At 48.8% G+C, this 27785-nt stretch overlaps 2 protein-coding genes across 2 annotated transcripts; one reads left to right on the forward strand and one right to left on the reverse strand.

Annotated features, from left to right (window-relative positions):
- Positions 1-4252: 4252 nt before the first annotated feature.
- Positions 4253-14964, reverse strand: LOC148542324 (LHFPL tetraspan subfamily member 3 protein-like). Its single transcript, XM_088469074.1, has 4 exons — positions 14892-14964; positions 10368-10756; positions 7862-8098; positions 4253-4354 (listed from the first exon to the last, which is right to left on the reverse strand). The coding sequence occupies exons 2-4, from the start codon at positions 10744-10746 to the stop codon at positions 4332-4334; spliced, it is 639 nt and encodes a 212-aa protein (XP_088325200.1). The 5' UTR covers positions 10747-10756; positions 14892-14964; the 3' UTR covers positions 4253-4331.
- A 4492-nt stretch (positions 14965-19456) lies between these two features.
- Positions 19457-21058, forward strand: LOC148542325 (uncharacterized). The gene is made up of 3 exons (XM_088469506.1): positions 19457-19546; positions 19650-19684; positions 20155-21058. The coding sequence occupies exons 1-3, from the start codon at positions 19457-19459 to the stop codon at positions 21056-21058; spliced, it is 1029 nt and encodes a 342-aa protein (XP_088325632.1).
- Positions 21059-27785: the final 6727 nt, after the last annotated feature.

Below are 27785 nucleotides of genomic sequence, written 5' to 3' on the forward strand. Positions count from 1 at the left end.
TAGTCAAAAATCGTTCAATCGTTCAAATCGTTCAAAACTTTGGTAAAATCGTTCAAATCGTTTAATCGTTAATCTGACAAATCTGACCGTGTATACGCTCCATAAGTATTAAGCTTGGGGTTAGGGAGGAGGGTTATGGAGCGTACACACGGTCAGATTTGTCAGACTTGTCAGATTTGTCAGATGAACGATTGAACGATTAAACGATCTGAACGATTTGAACGATTTTACCAAAGTTTTGAACGATTGAACGATTTTTGACTGCATTAAAATGAATGGAATCGTCCAAGTCTGACTGCAAACCCATCAGATGTCAGATATCGTTATCTGACAAACGGGAACGCGCATCGTTGATCGTCCATCGTTCAGGCATGTCAGATATGAACGATTTTCCTTCAGATATGAACGACTGAACGATTTTTAAATCGTTATCGTTCATATCTGAAGGAAAAATCTGATCGTGTGTATGCACCATTAGGCTTAAGATGCGTACAGACACAACGATGTAAGTAATGAACGATTTTTGTTCAGCTTTTCCCTTGAAAAAGTGAAGGAAAATCGTTTTACAAAGTAGTTGGTTTTACTTTACTTAATAAACGATTTTCTGTGTGTTGAAGGAAAAATGTTGCAACTTCTATTGAAAATCGTTCAGTTGGCCAGTCTGACTGAACTACACTCGACAAACGTGAACGCACATGAACGATAATCGTTTATCATTTAACGATGTCGTTATAGTAAATCGTTATAAAAATCGTTGTGTGTGTACGCACCTTTAGGCTGCAGGGGTGAGGATTAGGGTTAGGCTGCGGGACAGGCGGGTTAGGGGGAGGGTTAGAGTAGGGGTACGTACCTGTAAGCATCGGAATTCAGGATACCGCTGTCAGTATTTTGACTGCCAGCATCCTGACTGACGGGATCTCATACTCAACCCTTTACGATAGTATAGACAGTCCCAGGATCCTATCACACTTTATTCATATAGGTCTCAAATCAAAATAGATTTTACACCCAGCGTGGCTGTGCCGTTATGCTAATGCCGCAACCGACAAGATTCGTACTGACTGAGACGCTAAACCGCCGCTTGTGTATTTAGACGCACCAGCGCTTGCACCATCAAACATCGCACCAGCCCCATGGAAGCGCAAAATGTCCGTCTGTACATGGTCGCCGAACTCTGTGCAACTGCGTAGAAAGTCGGCAACTGTGACACGCCCATGTCTGTCTAGCGGCCACGCCCCTATGACCACCCAGGAACGCCAACTGAAATTGCCTCTCTCTGGGGGTCATACAGACCCGCTCGCGAGCGCAGGACGCTCGCAAGCGGGTCGATGTTACCCCAATGCTCATGGGAGCTCCGTTGTGCGCATGCGCGAGACCCGGACAGCGACAGCCAAGCTGTCGCTCCGAGTCTCGCACCAAGGGGGGCGTACTGTCGATGGTGACTGACAGCACGCCCCCTTTGGTGGGCGTGCCGGGGGCATGGCTGCCAGACAGAGGCGTTCCCATGGGAACGCCTAGCGTCTGGGTCCGGCCCCACTGACATCACTAGTGATGTCAGTGGGAGTGATTTTGGCTCTGATAGAGCCAAAATCACTCCAGGGCTTGCGGTCACCGAGACCCTACCGCAGGGTCTCGTCGCAAGCCCGATGGTCTCGATGGTCTTGACCATCGCGACCATCTTTTTGGCCGCTCGCATATGCTGTGGGTGGTCACCCACAGCTATGCGAGCGGCCAGGAGGCTGCTCCATTTTCAGGTAGGAGGGCACTGATTCAGAGCGAGCGATCTGGTCAGAGCGTCCGGCTCTGAATCAGGGCCTGTGTGTCCAAATTTGTTCTGCGCCCCCGGCCAGTAACCATGGGGATGCATGCTCTGTGCGCCTCGGACTCATGCGTAGACAGAAAACATCGTCCCTTTTGCGTCCGACATCGCCACTACGTCCACCCTCTGAATTAGGCCCAGTGGACTGGATATAATAGAGCTTTATGCCGTTGTTCTCTGTCTCTTTTGCAGCACATTTGAGCACAAGTTGGTTTTGTAAAGGAACGTTGCCTATTTTTTCGCACGGCCCATGCCTACGTGTGTAAGCAATCGCGGGCTGTACAGAATTGCGGGTACGTGAGGTTACGCCTGTTGCAGACAAATGTCTTGCACAAAGACGGGGCTGGAGCAAATGCGCGCTGATAATGATGGCGGATTTCCAACCCAGCGAGGCAGTTGCATAGAACGCGACATAGAGGCGATTATCCACATGTGGTTCCGTGCACGCACTGCGTGTGTAATTCTGGCTTACTTGTGCCCAACTCATTATCAGCCCTCTTGTCTAGATTTCAGTTCTTGCTGGACCAGATTCCCACCCAATCGATGTCATATGCACCAATTATGTCATATCACGTACCAATGATGTCATATCACACACCAATGATATCACGCATATTCCTTGTCACTATATTGCACTCTCAGGTCCTGATTCAGAGCCGCTCGTAAGCGGCCGCACGTTCGCTCCAAGCGATGTTCGCACAACTGCGCATGCATATGGGTCGTAATGCGCATGCGCCAACCAGTCAGTGCGATCGGAAATCGAGCGCTTGCCAAATAGCGAGTGCCTGCTAATTTGAGTGACAGGATGAGGCGTTTGTGGGTGGTAACAGGGGAAGGTGCTTGAAAACGGGGAGTGGAGATCCGAACGCAGGCGTGCCAAAAGGTCAAAACGGGCGTTTTAAGGGTGAGCATAATTAACAAAGCAGCGTCATCGACCACGTCACTTGGTTGTTTCTTAGCCTAAACTGTTCGCATGATTGCGGTAGGAAAATCCAACCACAAGCACTGCGAGCAGTTCAGACGCCTTTCGATGTACGCAATTAATCTAATAAATAGCGGAGATGACGTAGGATGCGAGCGGCCAGGGGGCGTCTTTACAAAATAGCGAGCGCATGTTTCGTTCGCTCGATCAGACATAGAGGCGTCAACAAACCGCAAAGAGCGAGCGCTCTATTTAAATAGCCGGCCCCTTTTTCTGAATGAGCGAGCGCAAATAGCGTCCGGCTCTGAATCAGGCCCTCAGTTCATTGTATTGTGATGGGATGATCACACCTCAGTAAAAGTGACAGCAATCATCTAGAAGTCAAAGGAATCATGGGGAAGAGAAGGCAGTTAATGGCACCTCTCATGAATTGTTAGACCTACAACCAGACTCCATAAAGTCCTGCAGCAAGAATATTTGTGCTACACAACTGCCAAAAATCACCAATATGGTATATAAAACTTAAGTATTCATACATTTCTCAATATTACGCAGAGGTGTGCATGTGACATTTATGAAAGGCGGTATGTAAATGGGACCTTAGTGAGGACATTTTTTTATTTCTTACCAGTTATTAATATAGTGCACACATATTCCGCAGCGCTTTACAGAGAATATTTGGCCATTCACATCAGTGGAGCTCTGACAAGAGCGCTCGCTCTGAATCAGGGCCGTCCTACCTATTATTGGAGCAGCCTCCTGGCCGCTCGCACAGCTTATGCGAGCAGAGAAAAAGATGGTCGCGATGGTCAAGACCATCGCGACCATCGGGCTTGCGACGAGACCCTTGCGGTAGGGTCTCGTCTGCCGCAAGCGCGGAGTACTTTTGGCTCTAACAGAGCCAAAAGCACTCCCACTGACATCACTACTGACGGGGGGGGGGAGCGGGTACAGATTACCCAGGCCCGGGCTTCCTGAGGGGCCCGGCTGGGGCCCGGGTCCGGCGCCGTTCCCCCTCCCTCACAGCAGCCCAGCGTGGCCCACGGTTAGGCCACGCCCCCTATTACCCGGGCCCGCCGCAGCTCTCGGGGCGTGCTGTCACTCACCATCGGCAGCTTGGCCGTCGCTATTCGGGTCTCGCGCATGCGCACTAGTGCAACATCGACCCGCTTGCGAGCGCTCAGGCCACCTCCCAATTACTGCCCACGATCGCCCGTACATTTGCCACTCACCTTTAGAGGGTTCTACAATCCATGCAGATATGACAGATGTGTGGTATAGACCCAAATGTAGCCCGTGCACAGACCTAAGCTCATCTGTTGTTCTGTCATATAAACAAATCTGCCTGGACTTTAAAACTCCCTGAAGACGGACTCCCCCTTTAAACGTGATATGAAAACAGTTCTGCTCCCTTTTCTGAGACCCTGGAACATTTTTCTGAATTTATCCACAAGACCAATAATATTCCAGGGCCCAATTTTTATTTACTGTTAAATAAAAATATAGCGTTACAATGTCGTCATAGTAAAGACAGGGAGAAAGCCGGGAGGAGAAGGCTGTCCAGAAAACACGACTTGCTGTCAACAGTTGTCACGGGATGACCGAAGAGAAACCTGGAAAACATTAAGCCAGGAAATATAAACCAACCACAAGCTCTCAACAGCAAAAGAAAAAAGCAAACTCATCAAATAGGTTACTAAATGAACAGCGGCCTCCACGTCTTAATATCCCACACTATAGAGTGACGCTTCCAATGTGCTGGCTCAGCTATGGACGGAGATTCTTATGTTCCCGCTGCGCCCTTGAAATCTGCAAGGACAGCAGGCTCGTGATCGCAGCAGGACTAGGACCGATTACAAGGACACAAAGGGCTCTCTCAAGCTTGTGACGTTAGCTGGGGCACGGACACACTCTGGCCCTGATTCAGAGCCGGACGCTCTGACAGAGCGCTCGCTCTGAATCAGGGCGGTTTTTTTTTTTTTTTTTGTGCAGCCTCCTGGCAGTTCACATAGCTGTGGGTGACCACCCACAGCTATAGCGAGCGGCCAGGTTAATGATCAAGACCATCGCGACCATCGGGCTTGCGACGAGACCCTTGTGGTAGGGTCTCGTGGCCGCAAGCCCCAGAGAGATTTCGGCTCTAACAGAGCCGGAATCTCTCCACTGACATCACTCGTGATGTCAGTGGGGCTGCCCCCAAATGGCAGGCGTTCTCATAGGAAAGCCTCCGTTTGGGCAGCCACCCCCCCGGCCTGCCCACCAAAGGGGGCGAGCTGTCACTCAACATTGACAGCTCGCCCCCTTTGGTGCGAGACCCGGCTAGCGACGGGCAATACGTCGCTCTGGGTCTCGCGAAAGCGCACATCGAAGCCGGCTCCGTCGTGCACATGCGCTGTGAGCCACCATCGACCTAGTTGCGAGCGCTCAGCGCTTGCGACCGGGTCTGAATCAGGCCCACTGTTACCAACATATCAATCCCTGACTCTAAAGCTGGTTTGGAGTTTCAGAACATGCTGTTATTTGTAGTGCACCAGCAGCTGCTGACAATATCATGTACACTCAAGTATCACAATCACAATATACTGGAACTGTGAAGGTGCACTATACACGATGCGATATAGCAGCCGATCCGATGGATTGGTACGATATCGCTGCTATAACGTACCGTGTATCGGCATGATATATGGGACAGAGGGGGTCATTCAGACCCGCTCGCGAGCGCAGGACGCTCGCAAGCGGGTCGATGTTACCCCACTGCGCATGCGCACGACGGAGGGAGCTCCATCGTGCGCATGTGCGAGACCCGGCTAGCGACGGGGTAGCCGTCGCTCCGGGTCTCGCACCAAAGGGGGCATGCTGTCGATGTTGATTGACAGCACGCCCCCTTTGGTGGGCGTGCCGGGGCGTGGCTGCCAGACGGAGGCGTTCCCATGGGAACGCCTACCATCTGAAGCCGGCCCCACTGACATCAGTAGTGATGTCAGTGGGAGTGATTTTGGCTCTGAGAGCCAAAATCATTCCAGGGCTTGCGGCAGCGAGACCCTACCGCAGGGTCTCCGTCGCAAGCCCAATGGTCGCGATGGTCTTGACCATCGCGACCATCATCATGGACGCTCGCATAAGCTGTGGGTGGTCACCCACAGCTATGCGAGTGTCCAGGAGGACGCTCTATTTTCATGTAGGAGGGCCCTGATTCAGAGCGAGCGCTCTGGTCAGAGCGTGCGGCTCTGAATCAGGCCCAGAGCACGCTCCCGTGGGGTCGTACATTGCACCTCCAGATCTTACTGCAGGTTCATTTGATCTGGGGATGTGATGTACGTTCCCATGCAGCTCTATACGGGTGGGGTGCTTCCCGACTGCTTTATCCCGGCATGGGATAAATGACCGGCGTCTATATCTAGACGCCTGTCATTTCCCCGACGCCCGATCGAAGGGATGCCGGGCGCCGCGAGCGGACAGCCGCGGGGGGGGGGAGGGTTAGGTTTAGGACACCCGAGGGGGACTTAGGGTTAGGCACCCACCCGGGAGGGTTAGGGTTAGGCTAGGGGGAGGGAGGGTTAGGGTTAGGCAGCGGGGAAGGGGGGGGGTTAGGGTTAGGCACTTAGAGGGGGGATTAGGGTTAGGCACTTGAGGGGCTGGCAGTATTTCATACCGATTCCCCTAAGAGGTCCTAAAACAGTGTTTCACAATATTTAGGTGCTCAAGGGATATTAAAAGATAATATATATATTTTAGATTTCAGCACAATAAATAAAAAAATAAAAAAGAGTGTACTGATGACTAGGAGGCATACTGTATCTTTAAAGGGACATTGTTATTATGTTGTTATATACTTTTCAATATAGGGCAGTTATTGTCATATGCCTCTAGTGATTTCAAATCTTTGTAGAACTACAAGTGCCAGCTTGCAATGTCAGTCCTGAAGGATTTGAGATGCCACATACTAAAGTGAAAGTTGACACCACACCACTATTATAAATACTCAGCCATTACTATGTTGCCACCTATATTCCTCTGCCTATAATATTCCAGCATTGTATCAATAAAGTTCATTCATAAAAGAACTTCATTGATTCTTTGTAATTTATTCATACCACACAAGGAGCAGCCAATCATAGTGGGATTCTTTATGAGTTAGCCAATCAGGGTAAAGGTGCTCTGATTGGACACTTGTGGGTAAGTTCCCCGCCCATTGTCTAGAATGTGTTTTTTTTTCTTTTAACCCACAAAATATTTAGACTTGGGACTGGGACGGCAGGATTGGGTGGGTATTTACAATCAACTTTTATTGCTTGGTAAGTCATGACTGCGATAATATGCAAATGTCGGTATCAGCCTTCCCCTGTGCCAGCACTGAAACGCCCACTTTCAGCGCCTCTGCAAGCTGTAACACCGCCAGTGATTCATGACTCATCGCCATCACGTGCTCCTAGGGGCCTCGAGAGGGGGGTGGGAGTAAGTACTACTTACCCAGGCCCTGGCTGGTTGGAGGGATCCAGCGGGGGCTTGGGTCAGTGATCCCCTCCCACTTCTCTGCCCACTACTACAGACTGGTATAGCAGCGTTGCACAGTAGGATATCGGGCAGCTAGGTAGCAGAGACTGCTGCTGCCGTAGGCTTCTCTCAGTGCCCGAGGTGCTAGTGGTAGTGGGCTGAGAGGAGGTTACAGGACCCCCCCTTCTCTGGTGCCCACCCCAAAAACTGTACTGAGTGACGTTTTGTTTTTTTTGTGGGAGAGGGCGGGGCTCTTGCTGACATGCCCGCGACTTTTCCATAATGTGCCCATGAGACGGCTTTCTTTGTTTTCACTGCAGGCCACCTCCCAATTACTGCCCACGATCGCCCGTACATTTGCCACTCCATTTCTGATACCGTCTCTCCCGATCGCAATGGAATAATTGAGCGCGCACATTCTGTGTAACTCATGCGCTGTAGGGGTTTTCAAAACTTTTCACGCATGTGCAGTGACAGATAATCGCAAATTTCGCACTCCTCTAAATCAGGTTATCAGTCCCGATAAGGAAAATGAATCCATTGGATCCCGGCGTGTAGCTAGGAGCCGGCAGATAAATGGGTACAGTATTGGGCCGACCAATCAGGAGGAGGATAAGTCCATTTACCTTTTTTGACGTCTTTCATATCATCGGGGTTCAAAGTATCTTCGCGTTTCCCAAGGGTGAAGCCCAAGACGCACAGAACCAGACAGTCCGCCGTTCCCAGTATGGCCAGTATAAAACCCCAATGGACAGAACAGGTACCCAGCTCGTATCTGTCCGAGCGGTGACTGCACAGGTGCCGGACGGCAGGAGAATCCCAGCCGTCAGGGAAGAGGAGACAGGCCAGCGCCTGGCAGGAGGCTGATGCCAAAAATAGAAAAACAGACTTAGTACAAAAATAAAACGCTCCTTTCCCATATAGAGTAATCTACAAAACGGCAAAATAAGTGGATTTAAACTACTTTTTTAATTTGCCTAAGTACCCCTATATGTCTGCCAAGTTCCCTCCGTATTCAATTCTAAAGATTTTTCGTCGGTGCGGAAACTCAATGCAATGGGACCTGCGATAAATTTTCGCCTATGAATAGGTGTCGAAAAAAAGTGCAGAATTGGGGTTTTGGGGTGCAAAGCTACGGGAACCCCCCTGCACCCTTGGGACAGTCCCCCAAAGGTGAACCGCGTTAAGAAACATTTGAAAAAAGTCCTTAAATCAACCCAAAAAAGTACTTTTGTTTTGGGGACGAAAAAGTCCAAAGTTGGGGGACAAACTTAAAAACTAGCGAAAAAGACTCCAGGGGGTCCCCAAGTATGTCCCAGGTGTTTTTAAGTTTTCAGGTGCTTGAGAAAGGTGGATTTTTTTTACGAATTTAAAAAGTTCACTTTAGCAACTTAAAAATATGCTAGCACCGTGGGAACTGTCAATAGCGGGAGCCAATCAGCGGCCGCTCTACAGTTAGCGCGGCCGCTGATTGGCTGGCGGGACGTGCAAACCCTGTGCAGTCCCGTCAGCTGGCATTTGTGAGGTATCAGTATGTTTGGCAACACACACACTGATACCCCCTGCGTGGATCGGTAAGCTTGTTTTTTTTTTTCCAAAGTCCATGGATTACTGCGGAGACCAGCGCCAGCATATAGGCGAGTATGCAATCTTTTTTGCAGGGCCAGTCATTACGAATTCTACTGTAGAAGAGGACAGAAGCATCTGGTTTAGGCAAGTATGTGTGAATGGGTAGGTGTATGTAATAAAGTTATACTTGGCACGGTGTGTGTGTTTTATCTTTATTTAACTATTTATTTTACAGTGGGAGTACAGCTGACGCTTGTCTGCTGGCACTTGTAGTTCCACAAGTGCAAAAGGGCAGGCATGCTGGCACCTATAGTCCCACTGTAAAATACAATAGTTTACTTCTATTTCCCCACTTTATTATCCCTGTACCCAACACTTCAGGGGTGCGGGGAAGAGCCCCGGGCTTCAGTCAAAGCCTGGGGTTTCGGGAGGGGGGGAGACTACCCCCTCTTGGGGGGGTCCCCACCTCCCCTGAGATCCCCGGCTTGGGCTGATAATGCTTTGGCCCCAGAGCCCCGGTGAAAGGGTCTCCGGGCTGTGGCATTACAGCCCGGCCGTTTTGGGTCTGGTGCTGGTTTTAAATATAGGGGGGACCCTACGCAATTTTTTCACCCCTATATTTAAAACCAGGACTGGCCCTGCAGCCTGGTGTTGGTTTCTAAATTACGGTGGAACCCTACACATTTTGTTCCCCGTAATTTTAGAAACCAGGACAGGCTGGCAAGTCCGGGGTTGGTTAAGCTTTAGGGGGGGGGGGCCTATGTCACTTTTTTTGTACACTTTTAACCCGTTTCTTTACACATACAACACAAGCAGCTTACACATATCTCACTGATATGTGCAGGCTGCTTGCTCGGGAGAGATTTGCAGAGAGATGACACTGCAATCTCGGGGGAGAAATCTCCTGCAAAACCTGGTACTCGGGGGAGATATCTCGTTCTGCTTCACCATCGGCCATCTCACTCTCAGCTAAACTCACTTCTTTGTAAATTTGCGAGTCTCAGGAGCTTCAAATCACCCGAGTTTAGGTGAAGCTAATCGAGTTGAAAAAAAAAGCAAACTCTCCCAGACTCGATTCTTAGTAAATTTACCCCATAGTGTAAGACACAAGTTCTCAAACTCGGTCCTCCGGACCCCAAAATGGTCATGTTTTCCAGGTCTCCTCACAGAATCACAAGTGATTCTGTGTGCATGTGCTGGGTGACCTGGAAAATGTGACCTGCATGGGCTCCTGAGGACGGAGTTTGAGAACCACTGGTGTAAGAGACAGGGGTGGCGTAGGGCTGCTGGCTGACAACCTAGAAGCACTGTGCAGCTGCCGAAGCTCTGAAAACGACAGGAAAACAAAAAACAAAAACATCTGGTATTCAACATCGATAATAAACTATCGATTATTTTGAATCATCAATGGTCGATGGCCATCCCTAATTTACATTCTCACAGAAAGCGGGTACATCCTGCTAAATTTACCTCATCATCCATCCAATTACATAATCTTCCGACAAAACATTCTAATGACACATTTACCCCTCCCCTGATCTGACATTGCCCCCCGTATATTACCTGCACATAGTTGCAGCCAGGCACACAGTTTGCAGACCATTCCTGAGGGACAGAACCACAGCAATCCAAGGCAGGCGAGGCTGAGCAGAACCAGCAGCAGGGCCACCACCATAAAGCCAGCCGCTGTCTGGAATGGGGGAAGAGCCTCTAGTGCGCCCTGTGGACCCCTGCATTCCGTGCCCCAGTCTGATTCCTCACACACCTGGTACAGTCCGAACTGCCCACTACCCTCCCCACCTAATACCCAGGCTGGCTGCAGTAACACAACAATATCCAGGATGCCAAGGAACATGGTGCAGGAAGTCCATAGTACAGTGACAGCCCGACCATTCTGCACAAAGTCTGTGTCGTACAGGCGGAAATGTCCAGGAGGATCCATGAGTGGTCACCTGGAGGGACATGAGAACATCACAATGTTATTAATAACTTATTATATCTGGTCCCTTCAATCACTCACCCTTCCCATTATCACATATACACCTATGACTGTCACTACATACACAGCCTGACCCTACGCACACCTGTGACTGTCACTACACACACAGCCTGTCCCAACACACACCTGTGACTGTCACTACACACACAGCCTGTCCCAACACACACCTGTGACTGTCACTACACACACAGCCTGTCCCTACACACACCTGTGACTGTCACTACTACACACACACAGCCTGACCCTACACACACTGGTTACTGTCACTACACACAGCCTGTCCCTACACACATCTGTGACTGACACTACACACACAGCCTGTCTCTTCCTGTGATTACACACCATGACTGTCACTGCACCCGCAGCCTGTCTCTTCCTGTCACTACACACCATGACTGTCACTGCACACACAGCCTGTCTCTTCCTGTCACTACACACCATGACTGTCACTGCACACACAGCCTGTCTCTTCCTGTACCATCCAGTGTACAGGTGTAACACGCAGGCATGTAGTAAGCATGCAAAGCACATGCACAGCACATCCTGTGTACAGGTGTAACACGCAGGCATGTAGTAAGCGTGCAGAGCACATGCACAGCCCATCCTGTGTACAGTTGTAACACGCAGGCATGTAGTAAGCATGCAGAGCACATGCACAGCCCATCCTTGAACAAGTGTAACACGCAGGCATGTAGTAAGCATGCAGAGCACATGCACAGCACATCCTGTGTACAGGTGTAACACGCAGGCATGTAGTAAGCATGCAGAGCACATGACAGCACATCCTTTGTACAGGTGTAACACGCAGGCATGTAGTAAGCATGCAGAGCACATGCACAGCCCATCCTGTGTACAGTTGTAACACGCAGGCATGTAGTAAGCGTGCAGAGCACATGCACAGCCCATCCTGTGTACAGTTGTAACACGCAGGCATGTAGTAAGCATGCAGAGCACATGCACAGCCCATCCTTGAACAAGTGTAACACGCAGGCATGTAGTAAGCATGCAGAGCACATGCACAGCACATCCTGTGTACAGGTGTAACACGCAGGCATGTAGTAAGCATGCAGAGCACATGCACAGCACATCCTTTATACAGGTGTAACACGCAGGCATGTAGTAAGCATGCAGAGCACATGCACAGCCCATCCTGTGTACAGGTGTAACACGCAGGCATGTCGTAAGCGTGCAGAGCACATGCACCGCCCATCCTGTGTACAGTTGTAACACGCAGGCATGTAGTAAGCGTGCAGAGCACATGCACAGCCCATCCTGTGTACAGGTGTAACACGCAGGCATGTAGTAAGCGTGCAGAGCACATGCACAGCCCCTCCTGTGTACAGGTGTAACACGCAGGCATGTAGTAAGCGTGCAGAGCACATGCACAGCCCATCCTGTGTACAGGTGTAACACGCAGGCATGTAGTAAGCGTGCAAAGCACATGCACACCCCATCCTGTGTACAGGTGTAACACGCAGGCATGTAGTAAGCATGCAGAGCACATGCACAGCCCATCCTGTGTACAGGTATAACAACGCAGGCATGTAGTAAGCATGCAGAGCCTATCCTGTGTACAGGTGTAACACACAGGCATGTAGTAAGCGTGCAGAGCACATGCACAGCCCATCCTGTGTACAGGTGTAACACGCAGGCATGTAGTAAGCGTGCAGAGCACATGCACAGCCCATCCTGTGTACAGTTGTAACACGCAGGCATGTAGTAAGCGTGCAGAGCACATGCACAGCCCATCCTGTGTACAGTTGTAACACGCAGGCATGTAGTAAGCGTGCAGAGCACATGCACAGCCCATCCTGTGTACAGGTGTAACACGCAGGCATGTAGTAAGCGTGCAGAGCACATGCACAGCCCATCCTGTGTACAGGTGTAACACGCAGGCATGTAGTAAGCGTGCAGTGCACATGCACAGCCCATCCTGTGTACAGGTGTAACACGCAGGTATGTAGTAAGCGTGCAGAGCACATGCACAGCCCATCCTGTGTACAGGTGTAACACGCAGGCATGTAGTAAGCATGCAGAGCACATGCACAGCCCATCCTGTGTACAGTTGTAACACGCAGGCATGTAGTAAGCGTGCAGAGCACATGCACAGCCCATCCTGTGTACAGTTGTAACACGCAGGCATGTAGTAAGCGTGCAGAGCACATGCACAGCCCATCCTGTGTACAGTTGTAACACGCAGGCATGTAGTAAGCGTGCAGAGCACATGCACAGCCCATCCTGTGTACAGTTGTAACACGCAGGCATGTAGTAAGCGTGCAGAGCACATGCACAGCCCATCCTGTGTACAGTTGTAACACGCAGGCATGTAGTAAGCGTGCAGAGCACATGCACAGCCCATCCTGTGTACAGTTGTAACACGCAGGCATGTAGTAAGCGTGCAGAGCACATGCACAGCCCATCCTGTGTACAGGTGTAACACGCAGGCATGTAGTAAGCGTGCAGAGCACATGCACAGCTCCTCCTGTGTACAGGTGTAACACGCAGGCATGTAGTAAGCGTGCAGAGCACATGCACAGCCCCTCCTGTGTACAGGTGTAACACGCAGGCATGTAGTAAGCGTGCAGAGCACATGCACAGCCCATCCTGTGTACAGGTGTAACACGCAGGCATGTAGTAAGCATGCAGAGCACATGCACAGCCCATCCTGTGTACAGGTGTAACACGCAGGCATGTAGTAAGCATGCAGAGCACATGCACACCCCATCCTGTGTACAGGTGTAACACGCAGGCATGTAGTAAGCATGCAGAGCACATGCACAGCCCATCCTGTGTACAGGTATAACACGCAGGCATGTAGTAAGCATGCAGAGCCTATCCTGTGTACAGGTGTAACACGCAGGCATGTAGTAAGCATGCAGAGCACATGCACAGCCCATCCTGTGTACAGGTGTAACACGCAGGCATGTAGTAAGCGTGCAGAGCACATGCACAGCCCATCCTGTGTACAGTTGTAACACGCAGGCATGTAGTAAGCGTGCAGAGCACATGCACAGCCAATCCTGTGTACAGGTGTAACACGCAGGCATGTAGTAAGCATGCAGAGCACATGCACAGCCCATCCTGTGTACAGGTATAACACGCAGGCATGTAGTAAGCATGCAGAGCCTATCCTGTGTACAGGTGTAACACGCAGGCATGTAGTAAGCATGCAGAGCACATGCACAGCCCATCCTGTGTACAGGTGTAACACGCAGGCATGTAGTAAGCATGCAGAGCACATGCACAGCCCATCCTGTGTACAGTTGTAACACGCAGGCATGTAGTAAGCGTGCAGAGCACATGCACAGCCCATCCTGTGTACAGTTGTAACACGCAGGCATGTAGTAAGCATGCAGAGCACATGCACAGCCCATCCTGTGTACAGGTGTAACACGCAGGCATGTAGTAAGCATGCAGAGCACATGCACAGCCCATCCTGTGTACAGGTATAACACGCAGGCATGTAGTAAGCATGCAGAGCCTATCCTGTGTACAGGTGTAACACGCAGGCATGTAGTAAGTATGCAGAGCACATGCACAGCCCATCCTGTGTACAGGTGTAACACGCAGGCATGTAGTAAGCATGCAGAGCACATGCACAGCCCATCCTGTGTACAGGTGTAACACGCAGGCATGTAGTAAGCATGCAGAGCACATGCACAGCCCATCCTGTGTACAGGTGTAACATGCAGGCATGTAGTAAGCATGCAGAGCACATGCACAGCCCATCCTGTGTACAGGTGTAACATGCAGGCATGTAGTAAGCGTGCAGAGCACATGCACAGGCCATCCTGTGTACAGGTGTAACACGCAGGCATGTAGTAAGCGTGCAGAGCACATGCACAGCCCATCCTGTGTACAGGTGTAACATGCAGGCATGTAGTAAGCATGCAGAGCACATGCACAGCCCATCCTGTGTACAAGTGTAACACGCAGGCATGTAGTAAGCATGCAGAGCACATGCACTCCCCATCCTGTGTACAGGTGTAACATACAGGCATGTAGTAAGCATGCAGAGCACATGCACAGCCCATCCTGTGTGCTCTGCACCGTATGTCTTGTATATGGCAGTATGTAATAATACTCACACTGGTCTTCTCCTGTAATCAGAGCATCACTCAGGCAGTATATTCATTCAGTGTTGTCAATGGCAGCAGCATCTCTGAGCGGACTCTGCTCCTCCCCTACTCTGCAGAACACATGATAATCTGCAGAACACATGATAATCTGCAGAACACAGCCGCCTCCCTGCTGTGCAACATACCGGTATAGCCACAGCTCACGTGTCCCGCTTTTATTACAGCAGTCGCCCTTTTATTTTACTTACAATTCTTAGTTTATCACAATGCAGCAGGATGCATCAAATGTGTGATTAGGCTCCTGTCACTGTTGTCCCCTATTTGTGCTCTTATAGGGAGTATAGGAAGCAGTTGCACTGTATATGTGTAATTATATACAGTCAGGTGCATAAATATTGGGACATTGACAGAATTTTCAGATTTTGGCCTCTATTCACCACCACAATGGCTTTGAAATGAAACAAACAAGATGTGCTTTACCTGCAGACTTTCAGATTTAATTTGAGGGTAATTACATCCAAATCAGGTGAACGGTGTAGGAATTACAACGGTTTCTATATGTGCCTCCCACTTTTTAAGGGGCCAAAAGTAATGGGACTATCAACTCAAAAGCTATTTCATGGACAGGTGTGGGCTATTCCCTCATTATTTCATTATCAATTAAGCAGGTAAAAGGTCTGGAGTTGATTCTAGGTGGGACATTTGCATTTGGAATCAGTTGCTGTCGACTCTCAATATGAGATCCAAAGAGTTGTCACTATCAGTGAAGCAAGCCATCATTAGGCTGAAAAATCAAAACAAAGCCATCCGAGAGATAGCAAAAACATTAGGTGTGGCCAAATCAACTGTTTGGAACATTTTTAAAAAGAAAGAACGCACCAGAGAGCTTAGCAACACCAAAAGACCCGGAAGACCACGGAAAACAACTGTGGTGGATGACAGAAGAATTATTTCCCTAGTGAAGAAAAACCCCTTCACAACAGTTGGCCAAATCAAGAACACTCTCCAGGAGGTAGGTGTATATGTGTCAAAGTCAACAATCAAAAGAAGACTTCACAAGAGTGAATATAGAGGGTTCACCACAAGATGTAACCATTGGTGAGCCACAAAAACAGGAAGACCAGATTAGAGTTTGCCAAACATCTAAAAAAGCCATTACAGTTCTGGAACAACATCCTATGGACAGATGAGACAAAGATCAACTTGTACCAGAGTGATGGGAAGAGAAGAGTATGGAGAAGGAAAGGAACTGCTCATGATCCAAAACATACCACCTCATCAGTGTAGCTTGGTGGTGGTAGTGTCATGGCGTGGGCCTGTATGGCTGCCAATGGAACTTGTTCCCTTGATCATGTGACTGCTGACAAAAGCAGCAGAATGAATTCTGAAGTGTTTCGGGCAATATTATATGCTCATATTGAGTGAAATGCTTCAGAACTCATTGGACGGCGCTTTACAGTGCAGATGGACAATTACCCGAAGCATACTGCAAAAGCAACCAAAGAGTATTTTAAGGCTAAAAAGTGGAATGTTATGCAATGGCCAAGTCAATCCCCTGACCTGAATCCAATTGAGCATGCATTTCACTTGATGAAGACAAAACTGAAGGGAAAATGCCCCAAGAACAAGCAGGAACTGAAGACATTTGCAGTAGAGGCCTGGCAGAGCATCACCAGGGATGAAACCCAGCGTCTGGTGATGTCTATGCGTTCCAGACTTCAGGCTGTAATTGCCTGCAAAGGATTTGCAACAAAGTATTAAAAAGTGAAAGTTAGATTTAGGATTGTTTAATTTATTAATTTATTAATAAGTAATTGTCCCATTACTTTTGGCCCCTTAAAAAGTGGGAGGCACATATAGAAACCGTTGTAATTCCTACACCGTTCACCTGATTTGGATGTAATTACCCTCAAATTAAATCTGAAAGTCTGCAGATAAAGCACATCTTGTTTGTTTCATTTCAAAGCCATTGTGGTGGTGAATAGAGGCCAAAATCAGAAAATTCTGTCAATGTCCCAATATTTCTGCACCTGACTGTGGGGGTCATTCAGACCCGCTCGCGAGCAAAGGACGCTCGCAAGCGGGTCAATGTTCCCCCACTGCGCATGCGCACGACGGAGGGAGCTCCGTCGTGCGCATGCACGAGACCCGGACTGCGACAGCCAAACTGTCGCTCCAGGTCTCGCACCAAAGGGGGCGTTCTGTCGATGTTGATTGACAGCACGCCCCCTTTGGTGGGCGTGCTGGGGGCGTGGCTGGCCAGACAGAGGTGTTCCCATGGGAACGCCTACCGTCTGAAGCCGGCCCCACTGACATCACTAGTGATGTCAGTGGGAGGGATTTTGGCTCTGATAGAGCCAAAATCACTCCAGGGCTTGTGGCAGGGAGACCCTACCGCAGGGTCTCCGTCGCAAGTCCGATGGTCGCGATGGTCAAGACCCTCGCGACCATCTTTTTGGCTGCTCGCATATGCTGTGGGTGGTCACTCACAGCTATACGAGCGGCCAGGAGGCCGCTCCATTTTTAGGGAGGAGGGCCCCGATTCAGAGCGAGCGCTCTGGTCAGAGCGTCCGGCTCTGAATCAGGCCCTGTATGTGTGTGTATATATATGTATACAGAACAGCAAAGAAGACCGGCACTCGTTGCTACTAAATACGATAAGGTTAATGGTACAGTGGGTGCCTTCAGTAGAAATAATGATGCAGAAAACCAATAAGACTACGGCACTCCAGGTATTGATGTGAAAGGCTATATTGTATTTGGCATGTATATGCCGACGTTTCAGAGCCTAAGCTCTTTTTTCAAGGCAGCCAAATACTTCATTAACAACATAGAAAAAGACTTTAAACAGAATGACATAAATTAGTTACCTTAAATAGGCATAGGAGGGTCACTCGTCTGTGACAGACCGGGCATCACGCATCCATGTCCGGAGCGGGGTCCCGTCGATATGACGTCATCCCGCCGCGACACGGTTGCCTGGCAACCAAGAGGCGGAGCCAGACAGCGTCTGCCCGGCCTGTAAACAGACCATAGCTTAGAGCGCAAGACCATATCGCATGTGTACAATAGACTTAATAATTAAATGATGAAATGATCAGCCATAAATAAGGCTATGAATGGTATAGTGAAGCCACATGTTGCGAAGATGTAGGCTATGTGTACAAGGCGTCAAATCTATATGGAATTGCTGGATATGTGTTCATAAGCCCCTACCGGGAGCAGAAGGTTCAAGACTATGCATAGTGTACGTAGGTGCAGTGATTCACTGCATCTGAAACTATTGAGCTAATGGCACTAGATACAAGGGTGTCTACAGTGGACCCTGTAACTCAAGTGTCCAGGCACATACTAGTGTAAACAATGTAAATAATGTAAATTAAAGGAACTCATAAAGACATAAAGTCACAGTCACTAAATGGATAGTTATTAACAACGTGATACAATATATCATCCGGCGTGTCATCCATATAGTCACATAAGCATCACAATGTACAATAAACACTAGACAATAAACAGTAAACAGTGAGCAATACACGATACACGATAACCCCAGGTTACAGCCCCAAGTATTTACTAACCATAGGTTGTTATCTATAGCTAAAAACCCTTAAACCACAGATTAGTACTCTATAGTTCAAGGATATGTTAAGGATCATATCATGTTCCAATGAATTGAAGCTGACTAAAGAAAAGATCATAGCGTTTGAACAACAACACAAAACAATTTTGGATCACAAGGGTAGTAGAGATTGGCACCAGAAGTTACAGACGCAGTGTGACAACTACCGTCGGGAACTTATCAAGTTTAAAAAGAATAAAAAACAAAAAGTCATCAGTGATTATGAAGAAAACCACGTATACCGCTGGTTAATGGGGTCAGATACACGCACAGTGGCACAAAGTCAATTTCGTCAAAAGGCGAGCTGGAGGAGGAGAAGGGAGAATCAAACCAGGGAAACTAACACCTCCAATAGTGACTCTGAGTTTGCCATTAGAGATTCGGATGAAGTACCTGAATCCACACCAGTCCCTTTAGAAATAACCACCAAACCACGGGAGGGTCCTTCGGTTATAGGACGTCCACCCGTAGGGGACGTCAAAACCAAAGGAAGAAGAGAACAGCCCTCCCGCAAGAAAGTTTAATATATAATTTGTCTGCACGTAATCTCACTACTGATGAAGTAAAGGTACTCAATAAAGGTCTATCATTCGTTCCCACTGTGTTTCACGATGAGTTCACCTGGCAAGTTGATGCCCATCGTTTTTCCAGGAAACTACGTTTACAGGAATTTTTTCAAGATAAGGCAACATCTGAGAGTTTGGAACCATACAGTACCTTCATTTCAAAATCTGGTCAGTCAAAATTCGATCCGCAGTCTACAAACGCTTCACTGAAAACATTCAGTAGATTAATGGATGAAGCTGTGACCCGTTATACCCACACTCCCACCATACAACACTCCAACTTGTCCAGATCTGAACAAGCAGCACTCAAAAACTTGGGTTCTTATAGAGACATCATTATTCGTTCGGCGGATAAAGGGGGAGCAATCGTTATCCAAGACCTTACGATGTATCAACAGGAATGTGAGCGTCAACTATCTGATGAAACAACAGATCAACTCTTGTCTCAAGATCCAACTCCACAATATAAACTTGAGGTGGATGAAATTCTGCAAGAGGCGGTCCAGAGAGGTACCATATCGGAGAAACTTAGGAGAGCACTTAGTCAACAGCACCCTGTGACACCAATATTTTACACAGTCCCTAAGATCCATAAGGATCTTGTATGCCCTCCAGGACGGCCAATTATATTGGCTAAAAATTCAATTTACCAACCAATTTCGATGTTTCTCGACTCTATTTTACAACCGCTTATTATGAAACAACCAGCATTCATAAAAGACACGACTAGTTTCTTATTGTTACTAGAAACCATTACTAGAGTACCTGAAGGCACAATGATCTGTGTTATGGATGTCAGTAGTCTTTACACCTCTATTCCACACAGGACTGGACTTGAAACGATGCACCAATTCCTATTAAAAGAACAAGTTTCTGATATCGATATAGCTTTCTTCATGACGCGTTTAAATCTCACATTAACCCGGAACTACTTCTTATACAATGGATCATTTTACCAACAGCTCAGAGGCTGCGCCATGGGCAGTAATGTCGCCCCTTCATATGAGAACATTTTTATGTTCAATGAGGAACAAATGTTCTTTCAAGATAAGACCACCTCTGATTCTATACTTATATACTGTCGCTATATTGATGATCTTTTTCTGCTATGGACGGGAGGCAAGGATCGTTTTATCAATTTGATGACAAAGATCAATTCACGGGATTCTGCAATCAAATTAACTTACCAATTCAGTGACAGTACTCTGAACTATTTGGATGTCCAGATCACCATTATACAGGGCAAATTACACACAGGGGTGTACAGTAAACCTACGGATCGCAATACACTACTTCTTGCTAGCAGTTTCCACCCCAAACCATTAAAACAAGGCCTCCCTAGGTCACAAATGCTTAGGGTGGCACGGATATCGAGTGACGTTGTAAATTTACACAAAGCTTTAGATCAGATAATAGATAAGTTTGTGAGTCGTGGATATGATTTAAGACTGCTACAACGCCAGAAGTTAGAAGTATTGAATACTCCACGAGAACAGCTATTCCATGTATCTAAGAAACAACAGAAAAATATTATACCATGGAGACAAAGATTTCAATCCTCCAGCCCTGTGGTCCAAAGAGCTAGTAAAGCACTATGGCCGATCATAGTGACAGATAAGGAGTTACCCAGTTTAAGCAAAAAAAGACCTATGGCTTGCTTCACTAGGGGGAGGAATATTAGAGATGTTGTAGTCCACACAGATATTACCGGATTTTCCAACATTGACAAACCAGGTCCTACCTTCTTACAGAGGGGACCAGGGTGTTACAAATGTTTACATTGTACCACCTGTAAACACATGATCATTGGCAACACCTTCAAACAGCCTCATAAGGACAAAGTCTACAACATCAGATTTGTCCTTAATTGTTTATCCACCTTTGCAGTTTACATGATCACTTGTCCCTGTGGATATCATTATGTTGGCAAAACCATCCGCACAATTAGAGAACGGATGGCACTACACCGCTCAGCGATCAGCCAGTAGCTTAATCATCTCACAGCGAAACGCGCGTCAGGAGACACGCGATGCACGCTGCAGAGCGTGTGTAGTGTGTATGTCCATATGTTGTAACCACTTTACAAGCATAATGTTATTTATGTACACGAACATCTGGATAGTATAGGGTATTGAACAGCGGGTGCATGTGATCTATTATCCACAGTCCTCTATGCTATACATTTAGTTGAACCACTTAACGGGCGTGTGTGACCCGATATTAATAGATGCCTGAGAAGTAATTATACCAAGTAATAAGCGGGCGCGTGTGACCCGGTATTTATAGTTATTTGAGAAATAGTTATATTAGATGATAAGCGGAGACGCATGACCTGTTATCTAGTGGCATTTTTTGCCATACATTTAGACAGAACCTTTAGTAGGTGTATGTGATCTGACACTCACAGGTGTCTAGTGAGGCAATGAAAGAGGTATTAAGTATCAAGCGGGCAAGTGTGACCAGCGATTCAAAACCATTTTAAGATCTACATTAGATATTAAGCGGGAGCTTGTGACCCGGTACTTATGCAGGAGACATGTGTGTCATGGGTTAATATATACTCGCAATATTATAAGTTATTTATTAACGAGCACCTGTGACTCTATATATTCAGAGTGTCTAGGGAGGCACTTATGCCAGATACTAAACCTAATTGACTAAACGGACATGTGTGACCTGATACTTAATATCAGTCAAGATATGTTAATATCAAGGACTGAGTGAGCGCATGTGACTCGATCTGTAGAGATATCCAATAAGCATTTATGCCAGTTATTGAGCCTATAACTACTATGTATGAGACATTAAATCTATTCAAGGGACTATAATTATTAGGATATCTTTGCCAAATTAAATTAAACTTGCTTTGTGTTCTTTCACAATATCATTGGAAGACATGATTTATGTTTGAAGTAATCAACCCTTTGCCAACACATTAACCTGTGCTAAGGAAATTGCAGCTAATATTACCGTATATGTGTGATAATCGTGAGAGATACATCAGCTCAGAGGGATACACTGATGTAAATTAATACTATGTATCCAGGGTTGGAAGAAAATAAATGTGTCACAAATAGACTGTCAGATGAATGCCTCATGGACTTATATGTCAGATCGGCTACATTAAATAAGACTGTTAATTAGATTGATACTGACCCCTGAATAGCATAAGGTGATCTCTTGGTATCAATAAGGATACTATTAAGAGCTTTATTCACATAGAGATATAATAATAAGGTTAACTAATACGCATCCGCTCATTACAGACGTTCGTAATAAATTATAGAGCAATTTGTGTGGTTAATTTCAGCAACATCAATTCACTAACTTTGTTAGGTGGAATTAATGATTTTATTGTGTGTTTTCTATTTTAAATACTAATTCTGAGTCTGACACATCCTATTTAGGGATATACCTAGGATGTGACGTATGTTCAGGTTCTAACCATCCCCACTATACCAAGTAAAATAATATGGGCGTCTGTTAGACTATAGGACTAAGATCAGTGGGCACCTATAATTGGCCCTAAAACCATTTATGACACGTCAGTGTTAATAATCAAACAGGCAACCGATATATGTATCTCATCGTATGAATGATGCCTACAATATGAAGAATTAATATATGTCAATTATGATACTAATTCTGGTTATTCATACCCAGAGCTATTATACTTGTTGATACAATAGAAGTCCGTTGTCTACAGACGCTCATGAGAGACATATTTATATTAGTCCCAATGTATTATCAATGGTAAATATTGTGGGGTGGATTCAAAACTGTGTATATTTTAAATTAAATTATAAAATAATAAAAAATAAAAATATATTTCGCTGTATCCAATCCAAGGATTGATTAAAGGTTAAGTTTTAACAAATCGGTATAACATGGTCCACAAATATTGCTGTATCTGGTGGTTATGTGGATTTAGAAATTAATTATATGTGTTTGTTTTTGAGTGCCCCGTGATAGGAATACTTTTTCTTTTCTTTGATTATCTGCATCGTAGGATGCAGATTTCCTCACCTCACAAGCAGCCAGGAGCCGGCCAGGCTAAGGGAGCTACAGCTTACGCAGGCCCTCTGGCCGGATGAATGGGGTTAGGGTACATTTACAATAACTGTGGTGGTACTGCTGATTTAAGATATGATCAGTGGCGTCACTAGGGGGTGCAGACAGCAGCGGTGTCACCCTCAAAGGGGGTAACACTGAAATGACAAAGCAGTCTGCCTCGGTATATGATAAAGCACACCCGCTACAGTGATTGCTTCAGGAAATCTCTAGTAGGATCCAGCAGACCTGTTTCAGTATTTGTTTAGCAAAGCATTCCGCCTTAGTGATTTCCCACACCGCCTGCAGCCGGCTTCTATTGTGCACAGCGCGCAATTACCACACCGCCTGCAGCCGGCTTCTATTGTGCACAGCGCGCAGTTCCCACACCGCCTGCAGCCGGCTTCTATTGTGCACAGCGCGCAGTTCCCACACCACCTGCAGCCGGCTTCTATTGTGCACAGCGCAGTTCCCACACCACCTGCAGCCGGCTTCTATTGTGCACAGCACAGTTCCCACACCACCTGCAGCCGGCTTCTATTGTGCACAGCGCGCAGTTACCACACCGCCTGCAGCCGGCTTCTATTGTGCACAGCACGCAGTTACCACACCGCCTGCAGCCGGCTTCTAATTTGCACAGCGCGCAGCTTCCACACCACCTGCTTCTATTGTGCACAGCGCGCAGTTCCCATACCGCCTGCAGCCAGCTTCTATTGTGCACAGCACGCAGTTCCCACAGCACCTGCAGCCGGCTTCTATTGTGCACAGCACGCAGTTACCACACCGCCTGCAGCCGGCTTCTATTGTGCACAGCGCGCAGTTTCCACACCACCTGCTTCTATTGTGCACAGCGCGCAGTTCCCATACCGCCTGCAGCCAGCTTCTATTGTGCACAGCACGCAGTTCCCACAGCACCTGCAGCCAGCTTCTATTGTGCACAGCGCGCAGTTCCCACACCGCCTGCAGCCGGCTTCTATTGTGCACAGCGCGCAGTTCACACACTACCTGCAGCCGGCTTCTATTGTGCACAGCGTGCAGTTCCCACACCACCTGCAGCCGGCTTCTATTGTGCACAGCGCGCAGTTCCCACACCACCTGCAGCCGGCTTCTATTGTGCACAGCACGCAGTTCCCACACCGCCTGCAGCCGGCTTCTATTGTGCACAGCGCGCAGTTCACACACCGCCTGCAGCCGGCTTCTATTGTGCACAGCGCGCAGTTCCCACACCGCCTGCAGCCGGCTTCTATTGTGCACAGCGCAGTTCCCACACCACCTGCAGCCGGCTTCTATTGTGCACAGCGCGCAGTTCCCACACCACCTGCATCCGGCTTCTATTGTGCACAGCGCGCAGTTCCCACACCACCTGCAGCCAGCTTCTATTGTGCACAGCACGCAGTTCCCACACCACCTGCAGCCGGCTTCTATTGTGCACAGCACGCAGTTCCCACACCGCATGCAGCCGGCTTCTATTGTGCACAGCACGCAGTTCCCACACCACCTGCAGCCGGCTTCTATTGTGCACAGCGCGCAGTTCCCACACCACCTGCAGCTGGCTTCTATTGTGCACAGCGCGCAGTTCCCACACCACCTGCAGCCGGCTTATATTGTGCACAGCGCGCAGTTCACACACCGCCTGCAGCCGGCTTCTATTGTGCACAGCGCGCAGTTCCCACACCGCCTGCAGCCGGCTTCTATTGTGCACAGCGCGCAGTTCCCACACCGCCTGCAGCCGGCTTCTATTGTGCACAGCGCGCAGTTCCCACACCACCTGCAGCCGGCTTCTATTGTGCACAGCGCAGTTCCCACACCACCTGCAGCCGGCTTCTATTGTGCACAGCGCGCAGTTCCCACACCACCTGCAGCCGGCTTCTATTGTGCACAGCGCGCAGTTCCCACACCACCTGCAGCCGGCTTCTATTGTGCACAGCGCGCAGTTCCCACACCACCTGCAGCCGGCTTCTATTGTGCACAGCGCGCAGTTCCCAAACCACCTGCAGCCGGCTTCTATTGTGCACAGCGCGCAGTTCCCAAACCACCTGCAGCCGGCTTCTATTGTGCACAACACGCAGTTCCCACACCACCTGCAGCCGGCTTCTATTGTGTACGGTGCACAGTTCCAACACCGCCTGCAGCCGCCTTCTATTGTGCACAGCGCGCAGTTCCCACACCGCCTGCAGCCGGCTTCTATTGTGCACAGCGCACAGTTCCCGCACCACCTGCAGCCGGCTTCTATTGTGCACAGCGCACAGTTCCCGCACCACCTGCAGCCGGCTTCTATTGTGCACAGCCCACAGTTCCCACACCGCCTGCAGCCGGCTTCTATTGTGCACAGCCCAGTTCCCACACCACCTGCAGCCGGCTTCTATTGTGCACAGCGCACAGTTCCCGCACCGCCTGCAGCCGGCTTCTATTGTGCACAGCCCACAGTTCCCACACCGCCTGCAGCCGGCTTCTATTGTGCACAGCCCAGTTCCCACACCACCTGCAGCCGGCTTCTATTGTGCACAGCGCGCAGTTCCAACACCACCTGCAGCCGGCTTTTATTGTGCACAGCGCGCAGTTCCAACACCGCCTGCAGCCGGCTTTTATTGTACACAGCGCGCAGTTCCCAAACCAACTGCAGCCGGCTTCTATTGTGCACAGCACGCAGTTCCCACACCACCTGCAGCCGGCTTCTATTGTGCACAGCGCACAGTTCCCGCACCACCTGCAGCCGGCTTCTATTGTGCACAGCCCACAGTTCCCACACCGCCTGCAGCCAGCTTCTATTGTGCACAGCCCACAGTTCCCACACCACCTGCAGCCGGCTTCTATTGTGCACAGCGCGCAGTTCCAACACCACCTGCAGCCGGCTTCTATTGTGCACAGCGCGCAGTTCCAACACCACCTGCAGCCGGCTTTTATTGTACACAGCGCGCAGTTCCCACACCGCCTGCAGCCGCCTTCTATTGCACACAGCGCAGTTCCCACACCACCTGCAGCCGGCTTCTATTGTACACAGCGCAGTTCCCACACCACCTGCAGCCGGCTTCTATTGTGCACAACGCGCAGTTCCCACACCACCTGCAGCCGGCTTCTAATTTGCACAGCGCGCAGTTCCCACACCACCTACTTCTATTGTGCACAGCGCGCAGTTCCCACACTACCTGCAGCCGGCTTCTATTGTGCACAGCACGCAGTTCCCACACCCCCTGCAGCCGGCTTCTATTGTGCACAGCACGCAGTTCCCACACTACCTGCAGCCGGCTTCTATTGTGCACAGCACGCAGTTCCCACACCACCTGCAGCCGGCTTCTATTGTGCACAACGCGCAGTTCCCACACCACCTGCAGCCGGCTTCTAATTTGCACAGCGCGCAGTTCCCACACCACCTACTTCTATTGTGCACAGCGCGCAGTTCCCACACTACCTGCAGCCGGCTTCTATTGTGCACAGCACGCAGTTCCCACACCCCCTGCAGCCGGCTTCTATTGTGCACAGCACGCAGTTCCCACACTACCTGCAGCCGGCTTCTATTGTGCACAGCGCGCCATTCCCACACCACAAGGAGTGTCTGTGCAGCTTCTATAACGTTCCAGAAACGTATGGGCTAAGTGGTGGGAACCAGGAGCTATTGAGAAGGGCTGGTGAACCCATGGATATATTTTAGAACACAATAATTGTCTTCTCAAGGTGCTGGATTGACTTGAGGCTGAGAATGTCGACATTTCAGATGTTGCCATTGTGAACATTTAGACATTCTGAGAATGTCCACATGGTGTCTGTCAACATGTTAACATTCTAGTGTTGACATTATGTCAACAATGTGGCTGGATACCGTTTCTTGTGGCCTGCTCCACCGTAGACCTGTAAAGGTTTGGTCATCTGTGAGCGCGCTCCTACAGGGATCTCTTTTCCACCATTTCTGAAGCGGCGCATGGCTGAGACGCAAGTGACATAGAACCCAGCATCTGAGTGAAGTGTCAGCTGGAGAGCAGTAAGGAGATTAAGCTTAGTAATGAAGAGAGGCCTGAGAGACAAAATGATTTTATTTATCGCAAAGGAACAATCTATAGTACAAGTGGCGCGGAGGTAATGACGCCGGATTATTCTGCTGCCTGCGTCAACTCAAATGACCTAAGATAGTTGGCAAATTGTCTGTAATATACCCAGGGCTGGCGCTAGGCTGTGCTGCGCCCAGCGCCGTCCTGTTTCCGCCCCTTCCCTCCTCCGCTCCCTCCCCCAAGCTTAAATATGATCTATAGCGCTGGGTGGGACGTGAGCGTTTCCTGCGCCCTCCGGAAACAGTAGCGCTCCGGGCGACGGACCGGCTTGTTCGTGCCTGGAGCCGCTACTGAATATACCCCTAAAAGTGTATTTACTAAAGAGCAGGGTTTATAGAAGTAGAGATGTTGCCCATAGCAACCAGATTCTACTTAACATTTCTCTAGCACCTTCTAGAAGATAATAGCTAGAATCTGATTGGTTACTATGGGCAACATCACTTCTATAAATGCTCACTTTAGCAAATATACCCCTTACAGCAGGGGTCTTCAACCTTGGCCCTCCAGCTGCTGTGGAACTACACATCCCAGCACGCACTGCCATCTTTTTGATATAACAGCATGCTAAAACTATGGCAGTGCATGCTGGGATGTGTAGTTCCACAGCAGCTGGAGGGCCAAG

Source organism: Taudactylus pleione, unplaced genomic scaffold (assembly GCF_031769625.1).
Source record: "Taudactylus pleione unplaced genomic scaffold, aTauple2 ptg000013l, whole genome shotgun sequence".
NCBI classification, from domain to species: domain Eukaryota; kingdom Metazoa; phylum Chordata; class Amphibia; order Anura; family Myobatrachidae; genus Taudactylus; species Taudactylus pleione.

Bases quoted from the DNA above. Each gene is read 5' to 3' on its own strand.
- LOC148542324 (XM_088469074.1), bottom strand. From the start codon at position 10,746: ATGGATCCTCCTGGACATTTCCGCCTGTACGACACAGACTTTGTGCAG. The intron at 8,099-10,367 runs GTAATATACGGG...TTTTGGCATCAG, and splicing joins CTGGCTGCAACTATGTGCAG to CCTCCTGCCAGGCGCTGGCC. The intron at 4,355-7,861 runs GTAAATGGACTT...AATGTTTTCCAG, and splicing joins TATGAAAGACGTCAAAAAAG to GTTTCTCTTCGGTCATCCCG.
- LOC148542325 (XM_088469506.1), top strand. From the start codon at position 19,457: ATGTATCAACAGGAATGTGAGCGTCAACTATCTGATGAAACAACAGAT. The intron at 19,547-19,649 runs GTGGATGAAATT...TATTTTACACAG, and splicing joins CTCCACAATATAAACTTGAG to TCCCTAAGATCCATAAGGAT. The intron at 19,685-20,154 runs GGACGGCCAATT...TATATACTGTCG, and splicing joins AGGATCTTGTATGCCCTCCA to CTATATTGATGATCTTTTTC.